This window comes from Camponotus vicinus, unplaced genomic scaffold, assembly GCF_025532165.1.
Source record: "Camponotus vicinus isolate PSW18456_S1 unplaced genomic scaffold, iyCamVici1.0 SCAF_9, whole genome shotgun sequence".
In the NCBI taxonomy this organism is placed as follows: domain Eukaryota; kingdom Metazoa; phylum Arthropoda; class Insecta; order Hymenoptera; family Formicidae; genus Camponotus; species Camponotus vicinus.
The window spans coordinates 15,016,164-15,043,296 of record NW_028141981.1 but is presented as its reverse complement, the minus strand read 5'-3'; the positions used below and the strand labels follow the sequence as shown (position 1 = coordinate 15,043,296).

General features: G+C 32.6%; 5 protein-coding genes across 8 annotated transcripts; 3 read left to right on the top strand and 2 right to left on the bottom strand.

The window, feature by feature from the left end:
- Positions 1-162: 162 nt before the first annotated feature.
- Positions 163-3,452, top strand: Mob4 (MOB kinase activator 4). The gene is made up of 4 exons (XM_083109297.1): positions 163-347; positions 950-1,323; positions 1,502-1,636; positions 1,741-3,452. The coding sequence occupies exons 1-4, from the start codon at positions 288-290 to the stop codon at positions 1,835-1,837; spliced, it is 666 nt and encodes a 221-aa protein (XP_082965423.1). The 5' UTR covers positions 163-287; the 3' UTR covers positions 1,838-3,452.
- On the bottom strand, positions 2,597-27,133 carry Rpp25 (ribonuclease P protein subunit Rpp25). 3 transcript variants are annotated; one of them, XM_083109299.1, is made up of 6 exons: positions 26,675-27,133; positions 21,535-22,964; positions 4,958-5,071; positions 4,714-4,892; positions 4,542-4,640; positions 2,597-4,427 (listed from the first exon to the last, which is right to left on the bottom strand). In XM_083109299.1, the coding sequence occupies exons 2-6, from the start codon at positions 21,541-21,543 to the stop codon at positions 4,235-4,237; spliced, it is 594 nt and encodes a 197-aa protein (XP_082965425.1). In that variant the 5' UTR covers positions 21,544-22,964; positions 26,675-27,133; the 3' UTR covers positions 2,597-4,234. The 3 variants fall into 3 exon arrangements, with proteins under 3 accessions (XP_082965425.1, XP_082965427.1, XP_082965426.1); XM_083109301.1 differs by lacking the exon at positions 21,535-22,964 and adding an exon at positions 5,736-5,982 and having other exon boundaries at positions 26,675-27,132; XM_083109300.1 differs by lacking the exon at positions 21,535-22,964 and having other exon boundaries at positions 2,599-4,427; positions 26,675-27,129.
- LOC145977369 (aromatic-L-amino-acid decarboxylase) lies at positions 10,005-16,906 on the top strand. 2 transcript variants are annotated; one of them, XM_083109294.1, is made up of 14 exons: positions 10,005-10,087; positions 11,783-12,014; positions 12,309-12,422; positions 12,646-12,697; positions 12,782-12,852; positions 12,946-13,188; positions 13,501-13,626; positions 13,715-13,953; positions 14,278-14,452; positions 14,542-14,707; positions 14,975-15,027; positions 15,108-15,304; positions 15,391-15,468; positions 16,070-16,906. In XM_083109294.1, exons 2-14 carry the CDS (start codon positions 11,814-11,816, stop codon positions 16,206-16,208), a joined length of 1,854 nt encoding a protein of 617 aa, XP_082965420.1. In that variant the 5' UTR covers positions 10,005-10,087; positions 11,783-11,813; the 3' UTR covers positions 16,209-16,906. The 2 variants fall into 2 exon arrangements, with proteins under 2 accessions (XP_082965420.1, XP_082965421.1); XM_083109295.1 differs by lacking the exon at positions 15,391-15,468.
- Positions 19,370-24,918, top strand: LOC145977370 (tyrosine decarboxylase). Its single transcript, XM_083109296.1, has 4 exons — positions 19,370-19,540; positions 20,372-20,597; positions 21,526-22,976; positions 23,172-24,918. Exons 2-4 carry the CDS (start codon positions 20,397-20,399, stop codon positions 23,176-23,178), a joined length of 1,659 nt encoding a protein of 552 aa, XP_082965422.1. The 5' UTR covers positions 19,370-19,540; positions 20,372-20,396; the 3' UTR covers positions 23,179-24,918.
- LOC145977373 (peptidyl-prolyl cis-trans isomerase H) lies at positions 25,337-26,598 on the bottom strand. The gene has a single exon (XM_083109298.1). It carries the CDS (start codon positions 26,190-26,192, stop codon positions 25,593-25,595), a length of 600 nt encoding a protein of 199 aa, XP_082965424.1. The 5' UTR covers positions 26,193-26,598; the 3' UTR covers positions 25,337-25,592.

Genomic DNA, 27,133 nt, shown 5'->3' with positions numbered 1-27,133 from the left:
AGATCCGAGTCGTCAACGAAATAATTGTGAAGGATCGTCGACGAGATATTCGTGCGAATTTAAAACTGGCGCAATATTTTAAAATACGAGTTTATACGCTTGCGTAATTTTTCTAGGAGAAACAGTCTAGGCAACTTTCAGACTTGATTCGTCTTTTCTAGGGTGGAACGAAATAGCGTTCGCATTCGCGGGTGTATCTATCGACGAGAACTTCGACGGAGTGGTCGTCTCCTCGCCCTCGCTAATCGAGCGTGCATACCGGTCAGTCAAGTGCAACAACTGGCAAGATGAAGATGGCGGACGGACCTACGATCTTGCGAAGAAACAGGCCCGGAACGAAGGCAGAGGTTATTAATTTCGTTTCGAAAAAGTGTTGTATTCGTATTCACGAGCAATATTTGAGATTGTCAAATCCGCATCATACCAACTATATCTTTCTACTACAGATTTCCTGACACTTCCCCTTTCTTTTGTGACTTTCCCAATGAAAATCAATGAACTATGCAAGATAAACCGAGTATTGTTTACAGTACGAGAATAATATTGCCATTTTCTCTCGTAGGATCGCTTGTGCATTTATAAATATTCTTAATATAAGATATTTTATGTGATTTTACAAGTGTGACATTTTCTTAGCTTCCACCAAAGCATGAGGAAATTATATCAGATTATTTTATTTTATTTTTTTTTTTTTCGTGCGAAATATAATTGTATAAAGTTTTCCATTTTATTTTTAAAACGATACAGATCGTTTTTTTCTCAAAATTTGACATTTTTTATTGGTATTAAAAATTGGAGTAAAACGCACAGAGTTGTGTTTTCTATTGTATATAATCTATTTTTACATCATGATGACCTATATAGGAAAGAAGAAATCGATTATTTAAAAGCATTGACGTAATTTAATTATTTTTATCAAGCTTATATATTCAGTTTTATTTTCTTCTAGGACTTCAGTAGGTGGCCTGATGAACCGTTTGAAGAAATGGATAGTACACTGGCTGTGCAACAATATATCCAACAAATGATCAGAAGAGATCCATCTAACATTGATTTAATACTTAATATGCCAGAAGCTAATGATGAAGGAGTATGGAAGTATGAACATCTTAGGCAATTCTGCATGGAGCTTAATGGTTTGGCAGTGAGATTGCAAGAAGAATGTCATCCTGAAACATGCACACAGATGACAGCTACAGAACAGTGGATATTTTTGTGTGCCGCACATAAAACTCCCAAAGAATGTCCTGCAATTGATTATACTCGGCATACACTGGATGGAGCAGCGTGTTTACTTAACAGCAACAAATATTTTCCCAGCAGGTAATCTGTGTGTGTGTGTATGTGTGTGTGTATGTGTATGTGTGTGTCATCTATAAAATTTATTATCTTTTATTTATTAATTATATTACAAAAATTGTTGTATTAAATTTTTCTATATAAAATTTCTAATCTAATTCTAAAAATCATTCTAATCTTGTAATGTGAATTTTTTTTTTAGAATCAGCATTAAGGAATCTTCTGTAGCAAAACTTGGTTCTGTCTGCCGTAGAGTTTATAGAATTTTCTCACATGCATACTTCCATCATAGAACAATATTTGATGAATTTGAAAATGAGACTTTCCTTTGCCGCAGGTAATAAATGCAATATATCCATATTTTTATTCAGCCATTTATATGTTATATTATATAATGAAAAGACTATACTGTAATGAAAATAACATACTGCTTTATTATAGATTTACCTCATTTGTGACAAAATATAATCTGATGTCAAAGGATAATTTAATAGTACCTATTATGGAAGGTGATGGTGCAACAGAAAGCGAAGCATAGGATCTAACATTGCGATCGTATTGTCCAAAGTCGAATTGTCAGATTTAGTAGAAAAAATTGCTAATATTCACGAAACATTCTGAATTTTATGGTAAATATATATCTGACAAAGATCTTTAAAAAGGTCAGTAAATTTGCTTTCACTTAAATAGTATAAATCTGTTACAATCTTTTCTGTCTCCAACATGATTAGGTTAAATAGAAACTATTTTTGATGATTATTTTATTAATATTTGTGCAATTATCGATATATATATGTATATATATATATGCATATATATACAATATATAGTATTTTCTGTATGGCAAGCCAATTCTTATATTTATCAGTCCTTTTAAGAAAGTTCTTTTAAAACATTATAAGAGAGAATTCATTAAAACTATCAAATTTTGTAAATCATACTATATATAGTAATTTAATGTTACTTTTTATAATTATATCGGTTATAGTAGAATATTATAAACTTTTAATCTTATGCCATTGAAATTTTTAGACACTAGCAGAATATTTCTTATATCTCTATATTTTAAATGTAACAATTATATCAATTCTTTTTTGTAAAAATAATAGACAGTGTCTTTATATGCTAAACATATGTAATGGAAAAATATATAACTTATTTAGTAGTACAAGTTGGTATATATATAAAATTGTTTATAAACATTCTATAATATATAAACAAAATTTTTTGTGACTTACTTTTGTTAAAATTATATTTTTACAATTTTATTTATCATTAATTATATATAAAAATAATGCGTTTCGTATGAGAAATTGAAATCTTTCAGTGTCAAGAAAGAATTGATGAAATTATATTAATTACATAATTATTTTTATTTTATCTATAATTAAACAGCAAATCTAGCTTTGAGAAATGATATAAATATCAAAGTGGCTTGGTAAAACAAGATCCAATTACACTGAAATTTACAATAAACTGGAAATAAGATCTTAAATGCGTTTGTTATCGATTTGCATAACAAGAATGCGAATTTATATAAACGATTTTACACATTATTATATGAGAATCGTATTAGTCTAAGTGAGCATAATAATCTACATTATATAGTTGATCTTTGTAAAATGCATTGTTTGAACGAGAGAGCGATAAATATGATAGTATAGAGAGAAATAGTGTTATTTAATATATATATACATTTATTCCATAGCAATATTAAGCAGAATGCTAGACTTTCCTATCCTATTGTCGATGAAACTTCGTACTATTACGGTGAATTTTGGACCGAATACTTGTTTTATGTACATTAAAGTTAAGTCAAAACTATAATAAAATAAATAGAATGTTTAAAGAATGGACAGGCGAAAGAATGAATTAAGGTTTTAAAATATGATATAACATATCGTTATAAAATTGTAACACGAATCATTTGTTTAAATGGATAACGGTAGTCACTTTTCTTAAATTGAAAAAATAGTGATTACAAAATCAAATCTTATGATAGTAAACAGAAAATGATGATAATGATGACGATCGTTGATAATGCGACGAATAAAATATGTAATCCTCATTTTATAACAGCAACCGTCGCATTCATTACGAGATCCTTTTATTATATACTAAGATAGCGTTACAGGTGTTGCATGAAAAATTGTATCGCTATTCACATTTGACATACTGGCATATGTTATGATGTGAAAGTTTTACTGCCCTATACTCTTTTGATAATGAGATTCTAAACAAAAAAAGATATTGGCTCTGATAAATTGCGCATTGTGACAGACTTCTCTTCTTATCCAGTATAATAGGAAGGATATTGTAGCATTGTAAATAAAATTTGTAAGTACAAAAGTTCGAATTATTAATAATGAATATGATGAAATGTGAAGAATCAATATATAGCAGGAATACATATAAATATATATATATATATATATATATATATATATATATATATATATATAACGTAATTGTCTCGTGAAAATATTGTTTATGTACTGATAGAGAATAAACTTTCTACATACGACTTGGCTTATCATTTCTTTTCTGAAAGAAACAATAATATTTCTAAAATATTGTAAACATGGAGGTTTGTACTTTCTGTTATTTTTTTTGCTTAATTTTCTATATTTAAAATAAAAGAAAAATGTTCAGATGGGAGGCGAAAAAATTGCTGGAAGTTATAAAGTTAAGAAGAAATATATATTAATATCGTAATCATACTATAGAGTTTTTTATGAGTCAATCGTCTAAACTGTTAAGATCTCATTATAATACTATGGAAATATAATCTTCTATTATATAAAGTCTAAATTCTTTTTTGGATCTGTAAATCTGATATTTAAGTGTACCACCTAAATCTTTCTTTAGATATAATATATTAGATATAATATATTATATCTTTTAGATATAATATATTAATATGTTATTATAAATGTTAAGATATACTTTTTTTACATTTTTTCGAGGGTAATTTCGTATTATTAATTTCATTGTTCCTTTTCTGCCCGATGTGTAGTTTTTTTATCACTAATTCGGTGTCGCTGCAAAGCATATTGTCAACGTTTTTCGTTGATTTTGATTCTTCTTTCTTCTCCGGAAATTCTCCACAATCGCCGGGCGGTTGATATCTAAGGCCAAAAATAAATAACCAAATTTTATAGATAAATTATGAAGCGGATGTACAATTTTTTTTTACGAAAGCTGGAAGATTATTCACACTCGTTTAATTAAATATCTCTCACCCGAGCTCAGTTGTGTCCTTAATATACTTAGTCAACAAGATGTGGACTTCTGGTATTTGACGAGTCTCAGTAGTTATGTCCTCTTTCGGATTTTCCGGTCTAAAATCAAATGATAATTGAACACTAGTATTGCACCAATACTGCCCATTAACACTTGTTTTAACAAACTTACTCCATATAACATAATTTTGTGACTTGGTGGAGGCCTTCATGTTTCCTCTTGAAGAGTTCCGCGCAAGAAATGGCTTTCGCAATACCCTGTCCAATTCCAGTCCAAACAATGCTATTATAATTGGGGAATTCCTTCAACGCATAGTCGAGAACATTTCTGATTTTTGTGCCGCTCTTCACCTTTCAAAATATGTTCTGTGAATAAAACTGTAAATTTTATAACTCTGAAGAGTTCAAAAACTTACGTGCATCCAGAGAAATTTTTGTGGTAAATTATCTATTGGCACTTTCGTACTTGTCGACTTTTCTGCCGATTCACCTTCTCGCTTTAGTTTCTTCTTCAACTTTGATTTCCCCATCTAAAATACAAAAAAAAGTGGAATTAGTTCTTATATTTCTTATTTGTTAAGCGCAATATATAATGTTGATTGATGATACTTTACTTTTAATTAATTAAAGGATAATTAATATTGAAGAAAATAAGCAAATTATATTCATCAATTAAACTTTATCTATATTTAAAATAATTAAATGACTTTTTCTTTCTGAAAATTTATATAGACGATTATTTATTTTTTACAGCTTTTTTTATATTTTAATATATATATATATAACTTAATAATTAAAATTTTATTTTAGCAATTATATTAAAATTATTTTAAATTATTTTAAAAAGAATTTTAACATAATTTAATTACTAAAATCAAACTTTAATTACTAAGTTATTTCATATTAAAAGAAGCTGTAAAATATAAATAATTGTCCATGTAAAATTTCTCCAAGAAAAAGTCGATTCCGGAATAATATGAAAAAAATATGAAAAAAATATGAAAAATACGAAAAAAAATTCATAGATAAAATTTTTCATATTATTTAAAAGTCCTACATGTATAATGTAAAATAGCAAAGTATATATCATTATCAGTTTAAAATAGATTTTGGCGCAGTAAAGACGCGAGACAGATTTTTTTAAAAATAAGGTCAGTATAATGTTAGAGGGTGCAATTTCAGAAATAGTTGAACTGTTCTGGAAATCGAAGCCACCGCTGACGGCGATGTTTAGACATCACGTTTCTCTCTCTCTCTCTTCCTCTTTGCTAGTAGGTCATGGGTTCAGTCACAAGCATCGCAGCTTCGCTGACGTGCCATTCGGAACCATTCATGGAACTTAGAATGACCTTGTACAGTCGCACGCAGAAATATTTTACTGATTGTGACGTTTATCTGGGGTTTCCACACTCGTAAGGATAAGAATACGGGTCAGAGAACGCTGAAAGAGTTATTTCCGCATTTAAATACATCTGTATCTAGTAATCAATTTTTTTATTTGAGAAAAAGAGTATCGTTATAATAAAATATAATTATCAAATATAATAATAATATCCACTAAAATAAAATTATAATATAATTATCAGAAAAATTATCTATTATTAAATTAATTTTTTAATTAAAGGGTTCAATATCAAGTAACATATAGAAAGTAAAGATATATCTCTCAAAGAGATTTCGATATTTAACAAAAATGTATGTACGATAAAATAATGCGAAAATTAATTATATAATTACTATTTGATTATAAGAATAATTATTTCTATTATTAAGCTAAATTCATCATACAAAAAAATACGATATTATAAAGCAAGTAGAAAATATGCTAATCAATTATCAGGCACTTAAAAGAGATGTTATTTAAGCGAAATGTAATAAGAAATTATCTATAGTTACATTTTAAAATTTTACATAAAATTTTAAAAAATATATAAATTGTTCGTATATATTAATATAAACGTCTACATTGTAAAATAATCACTCAAAAAATGTACGATTGTGAAAAGAACTAGAGATATATTAAATATAATAGGAAAAATGTTATCTCGTAATCATTAATGACAAAAATCGAAGTTGTTTAGCACAATCTTTCAAAGTAATGTTACCAATTTTTTGTAGAGTAGTTGTATCATTCCCTTCATTGGTATGATTGATACTGTCTTATGCTTCATCACCATTTGGGCACGATTCTCATTAATTAGTATCAATGATATCAAAGTGGCATCGAAAAAATCTCTATCTATATATATATCCCAAAACGTCGAGGAAATATATATGTATGTATATATAATTCATTGGAATTCCTGAGCGTATCGCGATGGAAAAAGCATCTTCTCCATCGACGTTGGAGAGAAAGAGAGATTGCCGGATGCTGGATGAGAAGTCCCATCAATATTTTCCAATCAACATTCGATTGCTGGCGATATTCGCTGATCTCGGTATTGGTGCGCCCTCGTTCGCTCGGAGAAAACCCGTGGCGATAGGAGAAAGAGGGCAAGGGGACAAGACGCGAGGGTGCGAGAGGTTTCAAAGTGTGGGCGTATATGGTTGTGGTATGCGTGACATAGTCCGCATAGCATTGCAACGCCCCGACGCCATATTGCATTATTAAGCACCCCCGCTGGTCGGGGCAACCTCTTCCTTTCTCCGTTCTGACATTCCAGCATTATGAACGTTTTTATCCCTGAAGGGCGTGAGTAAAAGGACTGACTCCCTGTCGTTGGCCCGCGATCACCGGTCCGGAGTTCGTTGTACCCCCCCAGAGGAAATCGACCCTTGTAATGCGTCGCGTCACGTGCCCTTTTGCGCACGAAGGGCACGCGTGGGCCCTAGAGTTTCAATGAGTCGTCGATTTTCAACTTATTAATGAATAAAAGGACAATGCTTGTTTTATATAAATTAAATTATTTAATTCCTACAAAGGGCATTATTTTTATTTCAAAAAAAATTTCAAAAAATTTATATATATGTATATGTGTGTGTGTATATTATATAAAAGGTATGCTCATTTCAAGAAATGACTTCTCTTCACAATTCAATTTAATTAATTCCGAGTTAATGATAGCCTCTTTCTAAATTGAGGTGCTACGTATAAATGCAGACAAAGAAAATTTAATTAACTAGAATTCGCGCTAATTGGTGACCTAAAATGCTGGAACATATCTATAAAATGACCAATCTATTTGGAATATATTTATTCACGATGCAATTAAACGTTCGGCATGATTTCATAAAACCAAGTTTTTGAAGAATTAAAACAAAAAGTGTTTCCAGACATTGGGAAAACTTTTTCACAAAAATCAATATCTATTAATTTATCGTGATGAATATTTTTTTTAAGTTGTATTAAATTTTGTCTAGAAATGTTTTCATTGTGTTCAAATTTTGAGAAAAAGAAAAAATGGCACTTTTTTAGCAAAAAAACATCTTTCTAATATAATTTAATTATTCCATTAAGGATATATAGTCATGATCGATGCTAAAAGGTATTTATCAATTCCATTATCATCATATCGCCGCATTATGGATCATTTCGTCGTAATCGACAAATATTGTGTAATGCTTCTAAATTATCGTTCGCCGCTTGACTTTCCTCGAGCTATAATTACTACGCAAATTGACTCGGCGAAAGCCGCCATCATCACGGCAGCTAATTTCAGCAGCATGGAACATGAGGGATCTTACATCGATGATGATTCGAATCGTCTGCCTTTCCAAAGGTAACGCGTTTCGCGATATCTTGAGCCCACGGATTCTTTAGCGCGAGGAAGGCAAGAGAGGTCAAGGGTTTTTCGAACATCTCGTGTACTTCGTTCTCGGTTTCCTCTAAGTGAGAATCAGTTGACGTCTTCTGCGACTGGCACTCTCTTAACGATGCCTACGTTACCTCCTTTTTTCCATCTTAATAAACCACGAGAACGCTAGCATCCAATTTACTCCTGAATGAGGCGTCTGTACTGGGTGTCTCGTATTATCGTATATCTTGCTGATAAATCACAGATCCTTTGGCCGATTTAAAACTAATTTTTTCCCGATCAAACTAGTTTCTGAATAATTAATGAGAAAAAATTGTTTTCATAGATATTTCCAAATTAAATTAATTCAAATTAAAAAAAAGAAATAAATATGAAAAGAACAAATAAATATGTATAGTGAAATCATATCTTTTGAGTTAATATCATATTAATTTTATCCTAAAATTTTAATTCAAAACTAAACTATGAAGAGATATATGTAACGTTAAAAACTTTAAACAAATATTAAAGATTGCGAGATAAGTAATGAGTTATCTTCATATTTTTTATCGAGAATAAACTTAAATTGATTAAAGAATTTGTTTAGAAGATCATTCAGTATTTTTTTTTACTGGATCCCCTAAATAGATAAGTCAGTCTTCATCAGCGATATGCAAAAATTTGTTCGTTGAAAGACGAAGAGCAATCGAAACAATTCGATAGATATAAATATTTCCGATTTTATAAAAAATCGATTGTATAAATATTTTCGCATGATAAAATGAGATTCTTTATAGTGGAAAGGTCTCCCTCTATTAATATTCTCTGATTTTTGTCTTTTCATTTTCGTTAAGAATATCCTTTCAAAAACTTTTAAGTATTGCATGTTTGTATTATTGATAAAATTAATGATAAGAAGAAAATTTTAAAAAGGACGAAGATTCGTATTTATTTATTTACGTTCGATATAAATTCTATGTATGAGAAGAAATGAAAATGTATTTCTATAAAAAAATGATTAGTTCTAATTGTTTTACTAATAAGAATGAAATATCTTTTACATTACATTTATTATTTTTTAAATTATTTTTTAATTTTCCATATAAAGTAATTACATAAACTTTATGATGTTTTGAAAAATTTATCTAAATTTCAAATTGCGTTTTAATTTCCTACTTTTTAAGGAACATTTAAATTAGATTAATCTATTTTCTATATTTTCGCAATATATAAAATAATTAGAATTATAGTATTCATTATATAAAAATATAATCTGCGGCTAGAATAAAAAATTGAAAATATAATTATATAAGCTTCACTTTTTGCCATCTTTCCACGCCTTTAGTGAAATAATTATTGCAAAATATTTCATAAAATTATCAAAGAAAATAATAATAAAAGTTTTCTCTCCTTTTTGTACCCGTAGATCGTTTAATCTCCCCGCAAGTAATTTCGCATAATTTTCGTATAAAAATTCCTCCAGAGGATAACTTGACTTTATGATCTTTGGCCGAATCCAAGGGGCACATACACCTAAGCGATACGCGTAATTGTGTTGGGGCGAATGCCGACGCTGGGCGCACGTCTTTTCACGAAATGGCGAAGAAGTCCTGCCGAAGAAGGATGCGTTTGCGCAGGACTCGCCGATGGAATTTTGCGCCCTGGATGCCCCCGACATATATTCGTGGATGGCGAACTATCTCGGATTGTTCAGTTCAGTTCAGTCGTCATCCGATCCGACGACGTAAGCTCGAGTCGTATCAACCCCGATTCTATCACGCCGTATCATCACGTCACTGCTATCAGCAACAGGTAGGAGAATGCAAAACGCGTACGCACGAGGCAACCGCGAATTTTGAGATCATGAGTGCGCGAAAGTGACAGTTGCGAGAACGATTCATCGTGAAAAAAATATTAATCGAAATATTTTCAGCTTGAATTCCTGGGTTGGTTAATACGTAAATTATCGCGAAAGTATGTGTAAACGTGTCAAAATGGAAATGTCAAGATATTGTCTCGATTCTTAGATCGCTTAAGGGACTAGGCTTCGAAGGCCGCACCTTAAACAACCTCTAATTTCTTTGCACCATATTTTTCCATTTTATGGGAAAATAAAATTTGACTATGTTGAACTACAAATGTAGAAGTGTCGCGATGCAATTGGTATGAATAATTGATTGGCGACACTCTTATTTATATAAAGAAATATTAATAATGAAATATAAAGACAAAAGCAATATACGGTCCGGATGATAACAATACAAAATTAAATTTTAAATAATAAACAGACAATGTCTGGCATTATTAGTTTTTTAGTTTGCTAACTGTCTATGCGCTTTCGTTACATCTATTGTTAGCGGTTTTAAATTTTGCGACCGTTGTTATTGTACACAATGTCTATTTGTTTCTTATCGCGCTTGTCCTTGTTTAATCGCGCTCTGTTTATTATTTAAAATAAATTTAATTAAAATTTAATTTTGGTTTAAAATTTAATTTTGTTTATTTTCTAACGACTTCTTGTACATTGAAAAGGATCTTGAAAAGATCGAAACGTACGTATGTATTTTTATATCTAACTGATTATTAATATATTATGTCTCTTACTTAGAGTCTTTTATTATTACTTTTATTTTTTTACGCTCTAACAACCTGCGCCACGGTCTTTTAGCCTTTCATTTTTTATTGCGTATTGTTAATAATGAAACATTCTTTTGCATTAACTAGATTGTAAATTACGTTTGTAGCAAATTTGTATGCATTTGTAATGAAACAATTTAGCATTATTAAAATATATAGGCTAACATATATACAAGCAAATGTATGAAATTAAATTTAAATGTGTAATTGATATATACGCGACAATAGAAGTAGTAACTGTTATTTTTTTGTCTTTAATAACATCATTATAATATCGTTACAAACAAATAAATTTTTTTTTTGTAACGGTCGAATTATATGTTTCTAATTACTGATCTTTTAGCAATTTATTCTAAACGAATTTATGTCGATTGTATTTATTTCGATTTCCTCTTTTCTCATTTACAGAAAGATGTTTTTTACAAATAATAAAAATACTAAAAGAAGAAGAAAAGAGAGAAGAAAAATACAATCTTTTTTATATGTATATAATGACTTAGTTAGATTTAAAGAAGCATTATCGATAATAAGTAGTTAAAAGGTATTTAGAATTTATATAATAAAGATTTCATATAAAAAATAATAAAATCGACAGAAAGTATATTTGGAAAATAAGATGCTTGAAAATATTTCTCTGTGTAAAATGTTGAATTCAGATTATTAATATAAGAGAAAAAAAATGTAATATGTTATTACAAAAATGATTATAAATAAAATAACTTTGTCAATAAAAATATACAAAAATTATATAAATATAAAAATATCTTAGAGAAATGTAAGAGAAATAAACTGAGAAAAATAAATGAGAGAATGATAAAAAAAATATATTGTTTTGCGAAAAGCTGAAATTTCAACATCTTCAATTGCAAGGGTTACCGAATTGAACTTGTAATAAGTCATCATGGATATTGAAGAGTTCCGCGTCCGCGGTAAGGAAATGGTAGACTACATTTGCGATTTCATGGGCAATATTCATACCAGAAGAGTCACGCCAGACATCGGTCCTGGCTATCTTAGGCCTCTATTGCCGTCAGAACCGCCGAATAATCCGGAGTCATGGGACGAGATCATGAAGGATGTGGAATCGAAGATTATGCCAGGCGTGAGTATTCGTGAAATTTGGATCAAAACTAATTGTAAATTATAGATATCAGAAATATCCTAAATAGCTAAACTATTGCGATATCCAATTTCGATCAGAACCACAGAACAGAAGTAAATTAGTTTCTTTTTTCCTCTAATTGAGTTTATTTCATATTAAATTATTAAAATTAGATATTGTGATTTTCATATTAAAAAGAAGAGGATATTTCAAGTTTTTATTGCGTATAAAAAATACTTAATGACTACAAGAGAAAATAGGAGGCTTCTACGAGACAAATAAACTGTCTTCTAGATCACGCATTGGCAGCATCCAAGGTTCCACGCCTACTTCCCGGCAGGAAATTCCTTTCCTTCTATTCTCGGTGATATGCTATCGGATGCCATAGGCTGCATTGGATTTTCTTGGGTGAGTGAGAAATCTCTTCGAGTAACCTAAGAAGCTATAAGTAAATACTAGGCAAAGTTAAAATTAGACGAATTGCGTTGCTTGACGCAGCGATAAACTGGCGATCTGAAAGCAATTCTCGCGAATCTCAATTTCTCATCTGATCTCGCATCAAATTCGTATGATGGATCGCCTGCCAATTATTTACTTAATCATTTCCCAAATGGAATCTTATTTGTCTTAGGCGGCCAGCCCAGCCTGCACGGAACTGGAGACGATAGTCTGCGATTGGTTCGGTAATTCTCTTTTATGATACTTTGTCAGAACGATTTCGCGAACGATCGATTTACGGAGTAATACATCATCTTTCTGAATTATAGGCAAGGCGATTGGATTACCAACGGATTTCCTATACTTCAGCGAAGGCAGTAAAGGTGGAGGCGTTATACAGGTACGTGAAAGATTGTAAGAATATTCAAAGTAATAAACTACAGAAAAGCCGTTACATCGAGAAAACGCTTTATGTGGATCACCCTGTACACAGGGCTCGGCATCGGAATGCATTCTCGTGTGCATGCTGGCTGCACGAGCACAAGCAATTGCGAGACTCAAGGAATCTCCTGCACATGCACATTTGGACGAGACCGCGCTGCTTGGGAAGCTGATGGCATATTGCAGCCGGGAAAGTCATAGTTCCGTCGAGAAGGACGCTATGATATGCTTCGTGAAACTGCGTATTCTCGAGCCGGATGATAAGAGCGTACTTCGCGGGGAGACCTTGCGACAAGTGCGTACAAATGAATCATAACGTTGTTTTCCCAAAAATCCATACACACAGAAATAAATTAATTACAATATGATATTTTATATAATTTAGAGAAAATTATATATGTAATAAAAGTTAATGAGTGTGTAGTTAAATTATCATATTTCACATAATTTTCAAACAATATAAATATATTTATATTTAGCGTCATAGTAATTATATAAATTCATAAATATTTTCATTACTTTTTCGCTCAATTTACGCTTCAATAATTAACTTAATTGATTTTATATAACGCGTTATTTCATATAATGCATTCTAATTATTTGATAGGCGATCGAGAGTGATACAGCCGAAGGCTATGTTCCCTTTTTCGTCTCAACAACTCTCGGCACAACCGCCTGTTGTTCATTCGATAATCTTAAGGAAATTGGACCGGTTTGTAAAAAATATCCAGGGGTGCGTGTAAAATTATCTACGCTTATCGGAAAGATTTAGCTATTATTAATTGGTTAATTTATCTTTCTAATTGAGAATTCTATTGTAGATCTGGCTACACGTGGACGCCGCTTATGCCGGAAACGCTTTCATCTGTCCAGAATTGAAATATCTGATGGCCGGCGTCGAATATGCCGATTCTTTCAATACCAATACCAACAAACTCTTACTGACAAATTTCGATTGTTCTTGTCTTTGGGTTCGCGATAGATTTAAGCTTACCAGCGCGCTCGTTGTGGATCCGCTGTATCTCCAGCACACCCACGCGGATACGGCTATAGACTATCGGTTATATTACAATTGACTAATTTAGCAAAAGTGTCAAAATATTACCATCATCTTTTAAAAAAAATATTATTTTATTGTGATTTTTTTTCTAAAATTTTGTTACTAAAATTAATCAATAACACAACCAATTCTAATGTCATTATATTTAATTAGATTATTATATTTTATTTCAAATATAATCGATATCTTTAGCAGATATTGATCCATCATACGGATGCTAAAAAATATTTATTATAAATAATTTAGACAAGTAAAAATATTTTTATAATTGGAGATTTTTTAAAGTTATTGATAAATTTTTAATATTTAAATATACTATTACAGACACTGGAGTATAGCGTTGAGTAGACGATTCCGCTCATTAAAATTGTGGTTCGTAATGAGAAGTTATGGAATATCTGGACTACAAAGGTATATCCGAAATCATGTAAAACTTGCTAAAAGATTCGAAACATTCGTTAGAAAAGATTCTAGATTCGAAGTTTGCAATGACGTTCTGGTAAGAGAATATCTTTTTTAACATCATATACGTATTCATTATACGTTTATCATTCACATCATCATATTTATATGTTATGTTTATTATAGTTGGGCTTGGTATGTTTCCGCGCTAAAGGCAGCGATAAATTAAATCAAAAATTATTGAGCACTATTAATGATTCGGGAAAAGTACATATGATCCCAGCGCGAGTAAATCAACGTTACACGATACGTTTTGCACTCACTGCACCTAATGCAACTGCCAGAGATGTTGGTAAATTATTTTTATACTCATCTTTAATTTTAAAATTTTCTTAGGCTCGTTGTTTAAAACATTTAATTTTTAAATTTCATTTTCAATAAATTAATAAATAATTTTCTTTTAAAACTTTTCATTTTGTTGGCAGTCTTGTAAAAATGATTAAAGAATATATAACGCGAATGTATTATTTATATAATTATTTTCTGAATTTTGCTATATTTTCTATTTGAAGAAATGCATACTATCGTTATCTTGAATTAATTCTATAATGTGTTTAAGACGTGGCGTGGAACATTATAACTGACTATCTATCCGAATTATTGGAATTCAATGTAAGTTGGAATATGATTACTTTAATATTTTATGAAAATTTTTACATATCTCTATCACTCCGTATTTACACGTAAATCAGGACGTAATGGACGAATTAGCAGACGTTCGCGAGAGAAAAAGGAAGGCCACCTTGGAGCAAAGGAGATCCTTCTTCGTACGTATGGTATCTGATCCCGCGATTCAGCCAGGATTCACAAAGACTCCGAACAGGACAGGAGCTAAACTCGACACACAGGCAACAATCGGCGGTATTGGATCAAACACTCAATCTGGAGCGTAAGATGATTATATTAATTTTTTATTATGCGATTTCTAAAATTGTGAATCATGTACATATGATTAAAAGAAATATTGACTCTTAGGAAATCTTGGATATCCTGGCCGCTTGCTTATCTTATGCAGGCGAAAGAAGCTGCTGATACCAGTGAATTATCACTCAGGTTTCTCTATTTCTTGTTATATATAAATCTTACAGTTGGGCACATTAATATCAAAATCTATTTTTTTGCTATATTTTTTTCGCCACATTTAGAAAATCTTGTCACAAATGTAACGCTGTAAAACATTACATTATCGTATAAACGGCAATGCAATGCAATGTAATACTCCACCGCCTGATATCGATATCTCGTCTACTACTATTGTACGCAAGGACAAATAGTGTCTTTCCCTTTATCACCGCTATTATATGGAATGCTATTATAGTGACATTATAGTTGACACCATTGAAAAGACTATTACAGAATGATCCAAAGTTCGAAGCGACATTATCTATGTTTAGATACTGTTGCATTCAACTGGCTTTTCTTTTCCATCAAATATGGTGACATTTATTCGCTTCTTATTTTAATTTTCATGAAAATCATTTTGATAAAAACGAGACAACGACAGTGAAAATTTTGCAGAAGAAGCCGATTTTATTCGATTTTATTTATTTTATCGATTACCGCTGTAAATATATTATATTTCTAATGTTTTATATATCTGCTTCATCATATCTTTCTTTATTTTATCACATTTTTCTTGATTTTGTGCGCACAGATTTCGCCATTTGGATACTATGGTGCGCTTGAAGGCTGGCGGTCCCGGAAGTCGTCGCGGTAGCAGTAACGGATGCAGTCCAGATCCGTCCCCGTCCGCTTCGCCCTCGCGCGGTAGATCGCCCAATGGCCGAGCATAATTTGCGTTATATCGATCCTTCCTTTTTTCGCGAGGAGTTCTTTTAAATGTCAATCGCGATGGATGACTCCTTGCACGCTCCAAGAAGACGAAAAAGAAATCAGCTAGCTAACACTACATCGGGAACTGAGATACTGCCGACAATCTCGATATTAAAGCCCACCTTAGGCAATTTATGCACGATTTGGGACGGAAATAATTCTTTCTATAATTTAATGTATAGAATTGTAAATATAATTATAAGAAAAAAATCTGAATTTAAAATTATACATATAATCTCGGATTGTAATTATACATAAGCGCCATAGATAGATCGTTTCTTTCGAACCGTGTGTATTTAATTCTTTATTATCTGTCCCCTCGGGACGTCAATTGCTATCACAAACTGAATAATTAAAATTATAAATAGCGAATTACAATTATCAAATATGTCAGTTTATTGTGTAAACTTTTAGCGCACATTATCTGTCCATAAAAAATTACCAATGTATTTCAATCTTACATGATTTTGCATATATTTGATCTTGCATATATTATCCATATGCGATGTATTAAATTATATACATAGAATGTTGTGTCAAATTCTGTCACAAATTATAAATAAAGGGATTAAAATGGGCGACGGAGCAAATTCTATGAGAAATTGCTCATCGAGAGATACAACTAATGAGATGTCGCCGAAATCGCTCTATGTGTTTGACTCGATAAGAAATTAAATACGTTTCAGTCTCAATTGTATTATTTTTTTTTAAATTCCCCACATGATATAAATTTCAAGAAACACTTAAAACATGTATCTGTGAAGCTGGCACCACAATCTACGAATTTAAAAAAAATACAAGAATACAAATACAACTCTACTAATTAGTAGTTTTTTAAAATTCGTAGATTGTCGTGCCAGCTTCAGAGACACTCAAAACATTAATCATTTATCATATCTTTATATATTTTGGAAAAAAGTTAAATTTTTTGAATGTCTTATGATAAGATTCTTAAATGTGTAGAAAATCTTCGGAAAAAAATTAAAAGTATATAACGTAACATGATTTTAAATTGGATAGATTTGAACAAAAATAAATGTGATATATATTATTCATTACAACATGTATATAAATATAAAAAAATTTACTGTATACATATAATCAATTAGCTAAAAAAGTTTAGAAATAAAAATGACATTACAAGACAAAATCTAATAATTTCACTTTGACAAGAAATTTTATCGCGAGATCGATAATATAAAAATGAGATATTTTTTACATTTTCGTTAATTAAAAAGACAGAAAAATTCTTATAATTAAAGATCACTTATTAATTGAAAAACTTTAAATGATCGATGTGTTATTTTGTCAGAAGACTATCGAATTCAAACCAATTAAAGAAATCGTATGCAAAACGTGGACATTTAGTAGGTAAATCTGTCCGCGTATATCGGCGATTTCAGGTTCACTAATTTCGTCAAAATCGCCATTATAATACATGCGCAAAAAGACTGACCAACACAAACTTGGTTTAATTACTTCTCACGCGTTCACGAGCATCGAAGCTCTACCGGGATCCAATGGGGGGGATCCAATTCGAAAAACGGCGGATGCGAGTAGATCATGCGTGAAGGTGGCGATGAGAAAACGAGCAGTGATCAGTGTATGTGTGTGTGTATTACGAAGATTGACCGGTGACCTGTCACCGCTTCCACAGGGTGTGTTGTAAATGTAGGTGAAGAGTAAATGTCTATTAATAAAACAGTGGAGAGACGAAGGGAGCAGGTGGGGGAAAACTTACCCCCTATGCGCGCAACACGATATATTGTGTATGGGGCGTTTATTCAAACGGCGACCCTACTATATAGCAACGCCACAGCCATTGATGCTGGACTTGCTACATCGCTTTCGCGAATTTTCGCGTTCTATCTGCCCGTTCTATCTTCACCTCGATCGAAGAAATATTACGTTAGGGAAAAGAATCGATTCTACATAAGATATACGTAGGATATGAAAACGATTACTGCTAAATCATTTGAATTTCAATAACAGTTAATAAAAATATATTCGTTTCATTATTAAAAGAATTACATGTGCAAAAGGGAAGTTAGCTTCAATCATCGGCTTTCGCGAATTTTATCTGCTTCACGTTGATCCTACACAAAATATGATGAAAACGATACGTTAATCATTTTTATAACAAGTCGTAAGTCATTGATAGCGAAAATATAAATGAAAAAAACAGCTATTAATTCCAATCGTGTATAACACTATACGTTTAGAAAGATTTGTAGAAAAATTTCGTTGAAAAAGTATTATAGTTTGTGTAATTACATGACAATATATTATATTGTGTATCAAAAGATTAAATGTTCCGCCAAATGTTTAAGAAGGCAACTCGTAATATTAATTCATTACCCAATTTATATAATTGTATTAGACAACTAATTTAATTTTGTATTTATACAATTTCATTTTCAATATATCTAGCAAATTAATTTTGATTTGTTCAATATATATATATATATTTGCTTTCATTAAAAAATAATCGTTTTCTTTATTGTATTAATTAATAGTAATACAATATAAAAATATTAATTTGTTGTTATTATTTTTTTTCAATTTTCATCCTTAGATCACATGTTGAAATGTATTCAATATGTGTATTCAACATTTCATACATTAATGCTCTGGAATTAACAATTTACATGGACTAAGTTGCCGAACTCAGATTGATAAAAAATAATCACTGATGATTTAATTAAAATGCATCGTCATAGAAAGGTACCTAATCGGAGAATCGTCATTTTTTAAATTAATCTTTATATATTAGAAAAATAAATAATTTCATTACGTTTTTTCCTACTCTCTAAAAGTGAATCAGTGTATTATCACTGTAATCAGTGCTGTACTTGTGTTTATTGTTTTTCGGTGATAATACACTGATTCACTCTAGTGAAAGTAGTATATATACTACTTTCACTAGAGTGAATCAGTGTATTATTACCGAAAAACAGTAAATATTCACTAATTACAAGCAGTTATAAGTACAGCACTGATTACAATGATAATACACTGATTCACTTTTAGAGAGTCTCTCCTTCCTCTCTCCTCACCTTAATTTTATCTGCGTGATAGCAGGGACGTATGGAGTCGAGACGCGCATAAAACTGACCGGCGCTTCGGCAGGTGCTACTAGTCTCTCGTCTGACGTGGTTCGCGGCAAATGTTCGACACGTGCAAAGAAAAATCGCGCGACACTCGAGTTACGAGAACGAAAAATTCGCGCGACTGAGGGGGTCAATTTTTCGCCAAAGTGGAGCGATTTCTCGAACGGTAGCGGAAACAAAACGTGAGTGAAATCAACGAATTGTACGTTAAGACTCTTCAACATTTTTGCCATTCGTTGCCCCGACTCTTTAAAAAGAAGCGATGCGACTTTTTCAAAAAAATCTGTATTATGTAAAAAGATTTAGCATAAAGAATCGACTTTTTCCGCTCAAATAGAGCCATTTTTCAAGCGGTGATAGAAAGGAAACGTAAAAGTAACGACGGGGTACATTGTTCAACAGTTTCGTTCTCTGTCTCGACTCTTGAAAAATTGCTTTTCGAAATCTATATTTGTTTATATTATAGAAAAATTAAATTGAAAAATTAAAGTTTTATTTATTTTGGAGAAAAAAATGCGAATAACAGCTATAGAGAAACAAATAAACTCGCTTTACATTTTGTGATCACAGAATATATCTGGAATATATCTGGAATAGAGATATTTGTCAAATATCACAAATACATAAAATTAACAGAATTTATACGGTTTTTGTTTTTGCTTCTGTAATATTTATGACGTGATATCTCGTGTGTAATTAATTCAATGCACGAGCATTCCACGACATTACGTTCATAAAACTTTCGCGGATTATTATTAGATGTATTCGCCGATAGCACATTTCCTTTTGCTCGAAAGAATTAATACGCCGCGAAGAATCCTCGCAAGAGCATGGAAGAATTAATCTTTTTCTAAAGCAAATATAGGAGGATAACAGGCGCATCGGCGCGTTGATAGAACCGTTAAAAAAAGTCACGAACACGGGCGATGTATAATTAAGCATGTCTAATCAGGCGGGCGTTTGCTCTGCTCTCCTCTGGCACGCATTTCCTCACAAAAATCGCTACTTTTCAGCCGAGGGGGGTTTTATTCTGGCATCATGAACATTGATGAGTTCCGTGTACGCGGGAAAGAGATGATAGAGTACATCTGCGAATATATCCGCACGTTGGAGGGCAAGAGGGTGACGGCGAACGTCGATCCCGGCTATTTAAGACATCTGATGCCAAACGAGGCGCCTTTCAAGCCGGAATCATGGGACGCCATCATGAGGGACGTCGACGGCAAAATAATGCCCGGAGTGAGTTACCTGCCGGCGATTGTAGCTGACGATTATCGATCCCCCTTCTCTCTGTCTCTCTCTTTCTCTCTCTCGCCATTGATTTCAACCCTTCTCCCCCCCCTCCCTGCCGATATAAATAATATTCGTGCACGTGAAAGAGAGAAGAAAAAGGAGGTAGATAAGTATTTATTGTCTGCTATTTTCACTATCGGCAGTTTAGAAAACTAATGACGTGATAGATAAATCGCGACGCATTTTCCAACGCGGAAAGTTTGTTTCATAGGTATGCCCTTTAAAGAACTTGAGCAAAAGTTAAGGTCGAGTACCGTGATATAAAAGCTGTATATATGTGATGCAACGCATATTATGTAAACTATAAGAAAAAATACGATAGTTTTCACCAATTTTCACATACAAATTGATATGATATTATATAGAATATCCCCTAAAAAAATTTGCGGCACATGTAATATTTTCATTTCAAAAATTTTTTAATAAAAATCGTATATTCTCGATATCGGAATTAATTGATATTTAGAAGAATATAAAATGTAAGACAATCTTCTAAATTGAAGTTGTCGAATGTAATAGAAAAAAGGTTTTTAAAAATAAAAGTAATTTCAGCGACAATGGCATATATACAGCCAGTCGAGTAATCAACTGATTGAAAAACTGAAGGACAATAGCAACGTCACAACGTTCCGATCTTTATTTTCGAAGAAGACAACGGCTTCGAGAAATGATGCCTCGCGACTTTTTTCACAAACGTTCGCAAAGTCCGTTCTTAATCCAATATAACGTTTTATCGCGGTGACAATGAAGTTGCTGCTGTCTACCGGCATTTCCGCCGTCCATCGCCCCATTCTTTCCACGGATAAATCAATTTCAAAACATAAAAGTAGGTTACCCGACTTATGCTGGTACGTGAAAACAATGCATTTTACAGATCACTCACTGGCAGCATCCACGATTCCACGCCTACTTCCCGTCCGGCAACTCGTTCCCCTCGATCCTCGGTGATCTGCTGTCAGACGCGATCGGCTGCATCGGTTTCTCGTGGGCGGCTAGTCCAGCCTGTACTGAACTTGAAACTATCGTGCTGGATTGGTACGCTAAAGCAATCGACCTGCCAGCTGAGTTTTTGTCGGAGCAGAAGAGCGGCGGCGGCGTAATTCAGGGTTCGGCCTCCGAATGTATCCTGGTGACGATGCTGGCGGCGCGCTCACAAGCAATTAAGATGCTGAAGGAGCAGGAACCCAACACGGAGGATTCAGCGTTCCTGCCGAAATTGGTGGCCTATTGCTCTACGGAGTCGCATTCGTGCGTTGAGAAAGCAGCGATGATTAGCCTGGTGAAGCTGCGAGTACTCGAACCGGACGACAAAGCCTCTTTGCGCGGTAAACGGCTCGAGTCGGCCATCAGAGAGGACGTGGCGAACGGCTTGGTGCCGTTTTACGTGTCTACCACTCTGGGCACTACCGGCTCCTGCGCCTTTGACAATCTTGTAGAGATCGGACCTGTATGCAAGCTGTATCCCAACATCTGGTTGCACGTGGACGGCGCTTATGCTGGTAACGCCTTCATCTGTCCGGAAATGAGACCATTCATGGCCGGCATCGAGCACGCCGATTCCTTCAATACGAATCCGAACAAGTGGTTGCTGGTGAATTTTGATTGTTCTTGTCTGTGGGTGCGTAATCGAATGAAGCTCACGTCGGCGTTGGTCGTCGATCCGCTTTATCTTCAACACGCTCGTTCGGGAGAATCGATCGATTATCGTCATTGGGGCATCCCGCTCAGTAGAAGATTCCGGGCATTGAAGCTCTGGTTCGTCATGAGATCGTACGGTATCAGCGGTTTGCAGAAGTACATCAGGAATCACATAAGGCTGGCGAAGAGATTCGAGGCGCAGATGAAGAAAGACAGGCGCTTCGAAATCCTCAACGATGTGCGAGTCGGTCTGGTGTGTTTCCGGTTAAAGGAGAGCGAAGAAATGAATCAAGAGCTGCTGGCCAACATTAATGCATCCGGTCGGCTGCACATGATACCAGCCCGAGTGATGGGCAAATATATCCTGCGTTTCTGCATCACGAAGGAGGACGCGAACGAAGAAGATATTGATTATGCGCTCAACGTGATCGAGGAGCATGCCACGGAAGTAATGTTGGCTCACTACGAGGGCACGGAGGATGAGTACAGAGCGAAGGGTCCAAAAAGCCCGGCTGCCCTCGACAAGAAACTCGTTCGAAAGTTCAGTTTTACCAGAAGCGTTACCAGGGATGCCTACAAGAGATCCATCTCCAAGTCTAGCCTACACGATGGCGCGACGCCTATCATGGTCGTCGATGACAATTCGCAGGTCGATGCCATCGATGATGATCGTTTCTGCAATAGCAGGTAGTGCTATGTTTCTTAGCGAACATTTAGCATTCATCAATATATCATAGTATTAAAGATTTCATTTCTTTTCTATCTCTCTCTCTATATTTGTCATTTTTAATTTAGTGTAAATTATAATTTATTTTTTCACCTTTTTTTAATATGATAAAAAAAGTTTCATGATAATAATAATTAGTCGCATATTGATTTCAGGTCGTGACGATGTCGATGACGGTCCCCGGCGCCGACTCGGGACGACGTAGATGATAATAATAAGAAAGGCCCTCGTTATACGGCCGTGTGATGCGAAACTATTACGCCGTCATCAATTTACTGATTCCCGAAGTCGTGTTTGTCGACAAGGACTGATTATTAGCAATGGCTTCACGTAAGTGTTTAGCCAAGTCAGTTTGTCTTTAATCAAAAGTTCGTTGCCATGCGAGAACATTGTGGATCGATGATCGATCGTATGTTCTCTTGAGCACGAGTGATTCTTCGTGGCGACAAAATGTATCAATAACGCATGTTGAATCAAGTTTTAAGATAAAGCGTGACATTCTTGAGCATATTTTAAACAATTCGTAATTCGTGACAGAATTCGATTTAAAAAATTAATTATAGAAATGCACATATATATATGTAATTATACATATAATTATAAATAAAAAATATTCGATTAACATAAAATTTCTCTTTTTTTATATTGGAAGCTTTTAAAAATAAAAATTAAAGATAAAGATTTCATTAGTGAAATTATAAGACAGGGAATATATTATATTGAAAATATATTTAATTATATAAATAATTGTCATTATATATATGAAAATATAAAAAATTATAAAATTCTGTGTAACATGTGGTACATGTAAATTTTGTCTCGAGTTATGAACGATTTAAAATAGACTTTAGAGGCGACTACGCGTATAGTTAACGTATAGTCGTGATTTATTTTGATATATATATATGTCTGTATAGAAGCAATAGTGAGATGAATCATTGTACATATGTAACATGTGATAATGACTGCCGATGTATGTACGGACTCCAATAATTTTATATAAAACGCTGGTGAGTAATAAAAGTGTATCGATCTCAATGAATTTACGCGTGAATTCACAGTGGACTACTATACTGGTCTCGATATACATATACTAAGTGTATCAGTATTGCATTTTCTCTCGTTGATACTACAGTACAAGGAAGATGCGTTATAACGTTGATACATCAATTACTTTACATGCAAAAGGTACTTAATTTTAAATTCCTGACGTAAATTCTTAATTTTGATCTCAATTAAAAAAGAACTAACCAATTAATAAAGAAATATTATTTAATATTGTGCCATAATTGATTATAAGGTAACAGACCATGATAAACATTGTAATATTTAATATTCTATGAAAATCTCAAAATTATAAAACACATGAAAAATATATATTACAGCTTTGAGAAACACTATAAAGTGTAGTAAAACTATATTAGAATTTTTCAGATATCATGAATATAATCAACATATTCATACATTCTTATTCATAATTGATTGAACAGTTATATGACCGACATCACATCGATCGATGTTGAAATAGATTTTAATTTAAAATAATTGTACATAATCCTTACGATATATAAAGAGAAAAATTTATAAAAAAAAGATCAGAGAAAAAAACAATATTCGCAAATTAAGAGATTTATAATATTTGTAGATTAATAAATTTACAGTTTGAGTCTCATCGAATCGATACAAATATGATAAATAAATATATGTATATGGATAACTTCGACGATTTATTTTGATTCGTTAAAATCAATCTCAATTCATAAAAACAAAATTGAAGTATTACATTATTTGCAAATATGATACATAGAGTGATTATAAAATATTTATTTCATATGTACAGATGTTAATAATAAAATTTCGTAAGATAATTGAGTTTTCTTTTATTCACCCATTTATAAATTTAATTAACAGACATATAAATTTTGTAAAAATTTATTATTGATAAAACCCCTTATTAATAATCAAATATGCAAATGTTAAGCTACTAGATTATGTAGTATATTTACAAATGTATATCTTTTAGACATAATAAAATAATAATTTATTAAATGTGATAAAAAGAAAATGTTGTTTAATATGATTTTTTATTTAATTCCATTGGGCATGTTTTCCTCCTTAAATATTTCATTTTTTATGAAAGTAATATAATGATAAGAAAATGCACAATGCATAATAAGATAATTGAAAAAACCTCTACTATATACGTTTTTATATCTTAAAAATAAGTAGAAATAAAAGAAAAGAAAATTAAAATAAAATTCTAATTAGCATTTTATATATATAAATCATTATATAAATGTTGTATACTTATATATATTGAAATGGATATATCATTGTAATATATTACAACAAAAGTTCAAAATTGTATATAATAATATGAATTACTAAAGTAATGTATATAAAATTATTGAATCAAGCATAAAAAAACTTACATTTTTATATATAATTTCAAATGCATAGCAGCAGTTTTATATAAAATAAAAATTTTATTTTTATGATTTTTTTTAGTGGATAGACACATACAATTATATCAATAATGTGAGTTTCTACAAATATAAATAAATAACACATTACTACTACATCTGTCCACATTGAGATATCGTAACTGGAATTTTTGGCTTATTATTCGGTCCAGTAGGAACATTCTCCACTTTTCTCATAACTAGCAGACCATCGATCACTCTGCCAAAGACTACGTGCTTGCCATCCAAAAAGTTGCACTTGGCGCATGTAATGAAAAACTGACAGCCATTGGTATCCTTGCCGCTATTAGCCATAGACAATAGACCAGGAGAGTCATGTTTCAGGGTGAAGTTCTCATCTGGGAATGTTCCACCACTGTAGATACTCAACACCCCGGTTCCATCGCCGTTGACGAAGTCGCCGCCTTGTATCATGAAATCCTTGATCACTCTGTGGAAGATGGCACCTTTGAAACCCAGCGGAACCCCATCCTTCCTGTATTCACCAGTGCAGAATTGTCGGAAATTCTCTGACGTCTTCGGGCACACATCCTCGAACAACTCGAAGATCATACGACCTATTTCTGTGGTGCCCACGGACACGTCGAAGAAGACAACCGGATTGTTGGGATTTCGCAGCTGAGCTTGAATCTGGTTCCACGTAGGCATATTGCTTACAATGTTCCTTTCTGCAGTGCTTATTGTGATTGTCATCCACGGAAACTTTGAGATTCCGTTTAATCCACTTTGGAGCGCGTCGGAGAGGAATATTCTACTCAATCCGTGAAATATTCACGTAAACAAACATAACCTCAAAGAGACCACGCGTGTTTACAGGTTAGATCTCCCTTGGAAATCAACTTGGCAGCGTGTAATTCGCGCAGAATGATCGATCACTGATGTTGACAAGCGACACCAGAGATAAAGAATGAGCTTCTTGTTAAATTGCGCGATAATGTAAACGTATTTTAGCGTAAATACATTTTTCGGCGAGGTCGCGTAAGCGGCAAAACAGAGTTCAAATGAAGGTTAAGGTCTTCCGGCATATTAATTATTTCAATAATTAAAATATAGTCGTTGATTGATATGCGGATATTGTTATAGAACAATTAATGACAAGGAATGACAAGCGCATTTTTGTTTTCGTTTATTTTGTAAATAAACATCGCAGTGGCGCTTATTTCGATTTATCTTACCTTGAGAAATTCGATGACAGTTTCGATGATCAAACAATGATACACGACTCGTTTCTTCCCTCAAAATATCCTCCGATATCACTGCAGCAAGATATGAGAAGCACACGCTTAGAAATTTCAAATTTAAACAACGCGACCAAATCTGACAACTGTTCGTGAAAACTGCGCGCTTTTACACTTTGTTATTTATTATCGAGAACACGTGATTGCGAGCGCGATTCTTGTTTCGTATGACATACTATATTTTTCTTGAAATATGACATACTATATTTTTCTCGAAATATATATCTGTTTGTTTCAGCCGTATTCTTTACACTTTTTTACTCTCCTCTCTATTTCGTTCTAATAATGATTTTAAATGGATTTAAATAATCTGATTTAAATAATCAGAGATTGATACGCGCACAGAAAAATCGATTAATCGTTTAACACGAAAAATGCAGCAACATGGCGTACATA

Coding starts and splice junctions, on each gene's coding strand:
- LOC145977373 (XM_083109298.1), bottom strand. CDS start 26,192: ATGACAATCACAATAAGCACTGCAGAAAGGAACATTGTAAGCAATATG.
- Mob4 (XM_083109297.1), top strand. CDS start 288: ATGAAGATGGCGGACGGACCTACGATCTTGCGAAGAAACAGGCCCGGA. Junction 348..949: donor GGCCCGGAACGAAGGCAGAG/GTTATTAATTTC, acceptor ATTTTCTTCTAG/GACTTCAGTAGGTGGCCTGA. Junction 1,637..1,740: donor GAGACTTTCCTTTGCCGCAG/GTAATAAATGCA, acceptor GCTTTATTATAG/ATTTACCTCATTTGTGACAA.
- LOC145977370 (XM_083109296.1), top strand. CDS start 20,397: ATGAACATTGATGAGTTCCGTGTACGCGGGAAAGAGATGATAGAGTAC. Junction 20,598..21,525: donor ACGGCAAAATAATGCCCGGA/GTGAGTTACCTG, acceptor TGCATTTTACAG/ATCACTCACTGGCAGCATCC.
- Rpp25 (XM_083109299.1), bottom strand. Junction 4,893..4,957: donor AAAAATTTCTCTGGATGCAC/GTAAGTTTTTGA, acceptor ATATTTTGAAAG/GTGAAGAGCGGCACAAAAAT. Junction 4,641..4,713: donor ACAAAATTATGTTATATGGA/GTAAGTTTGTTA, acceptor ATTTGATTTTAG/ACCGGAAAATCCGAAAGAGG.
- LOC145977369 (XM_083109294.1), top strand. CDS start 11,814: ATGGATATTGAAGAGTTCCGCGTCCGCGGTAAGGAAATGGTAGACTAC. Junction 13,954..14,277: donor GATACGGCTATAGACTATCG/GTTATATTACAA, acceptor ATACTATTACAG/ACACTGGAGTATAGCGTTGA. Junction 15,305..15,390: donor TCAAACACTCAATCTGGAGC/GTAAGATGATTA, acceptor ATTGACTCTTAG/GAAATCTTGGATATCCTGGC.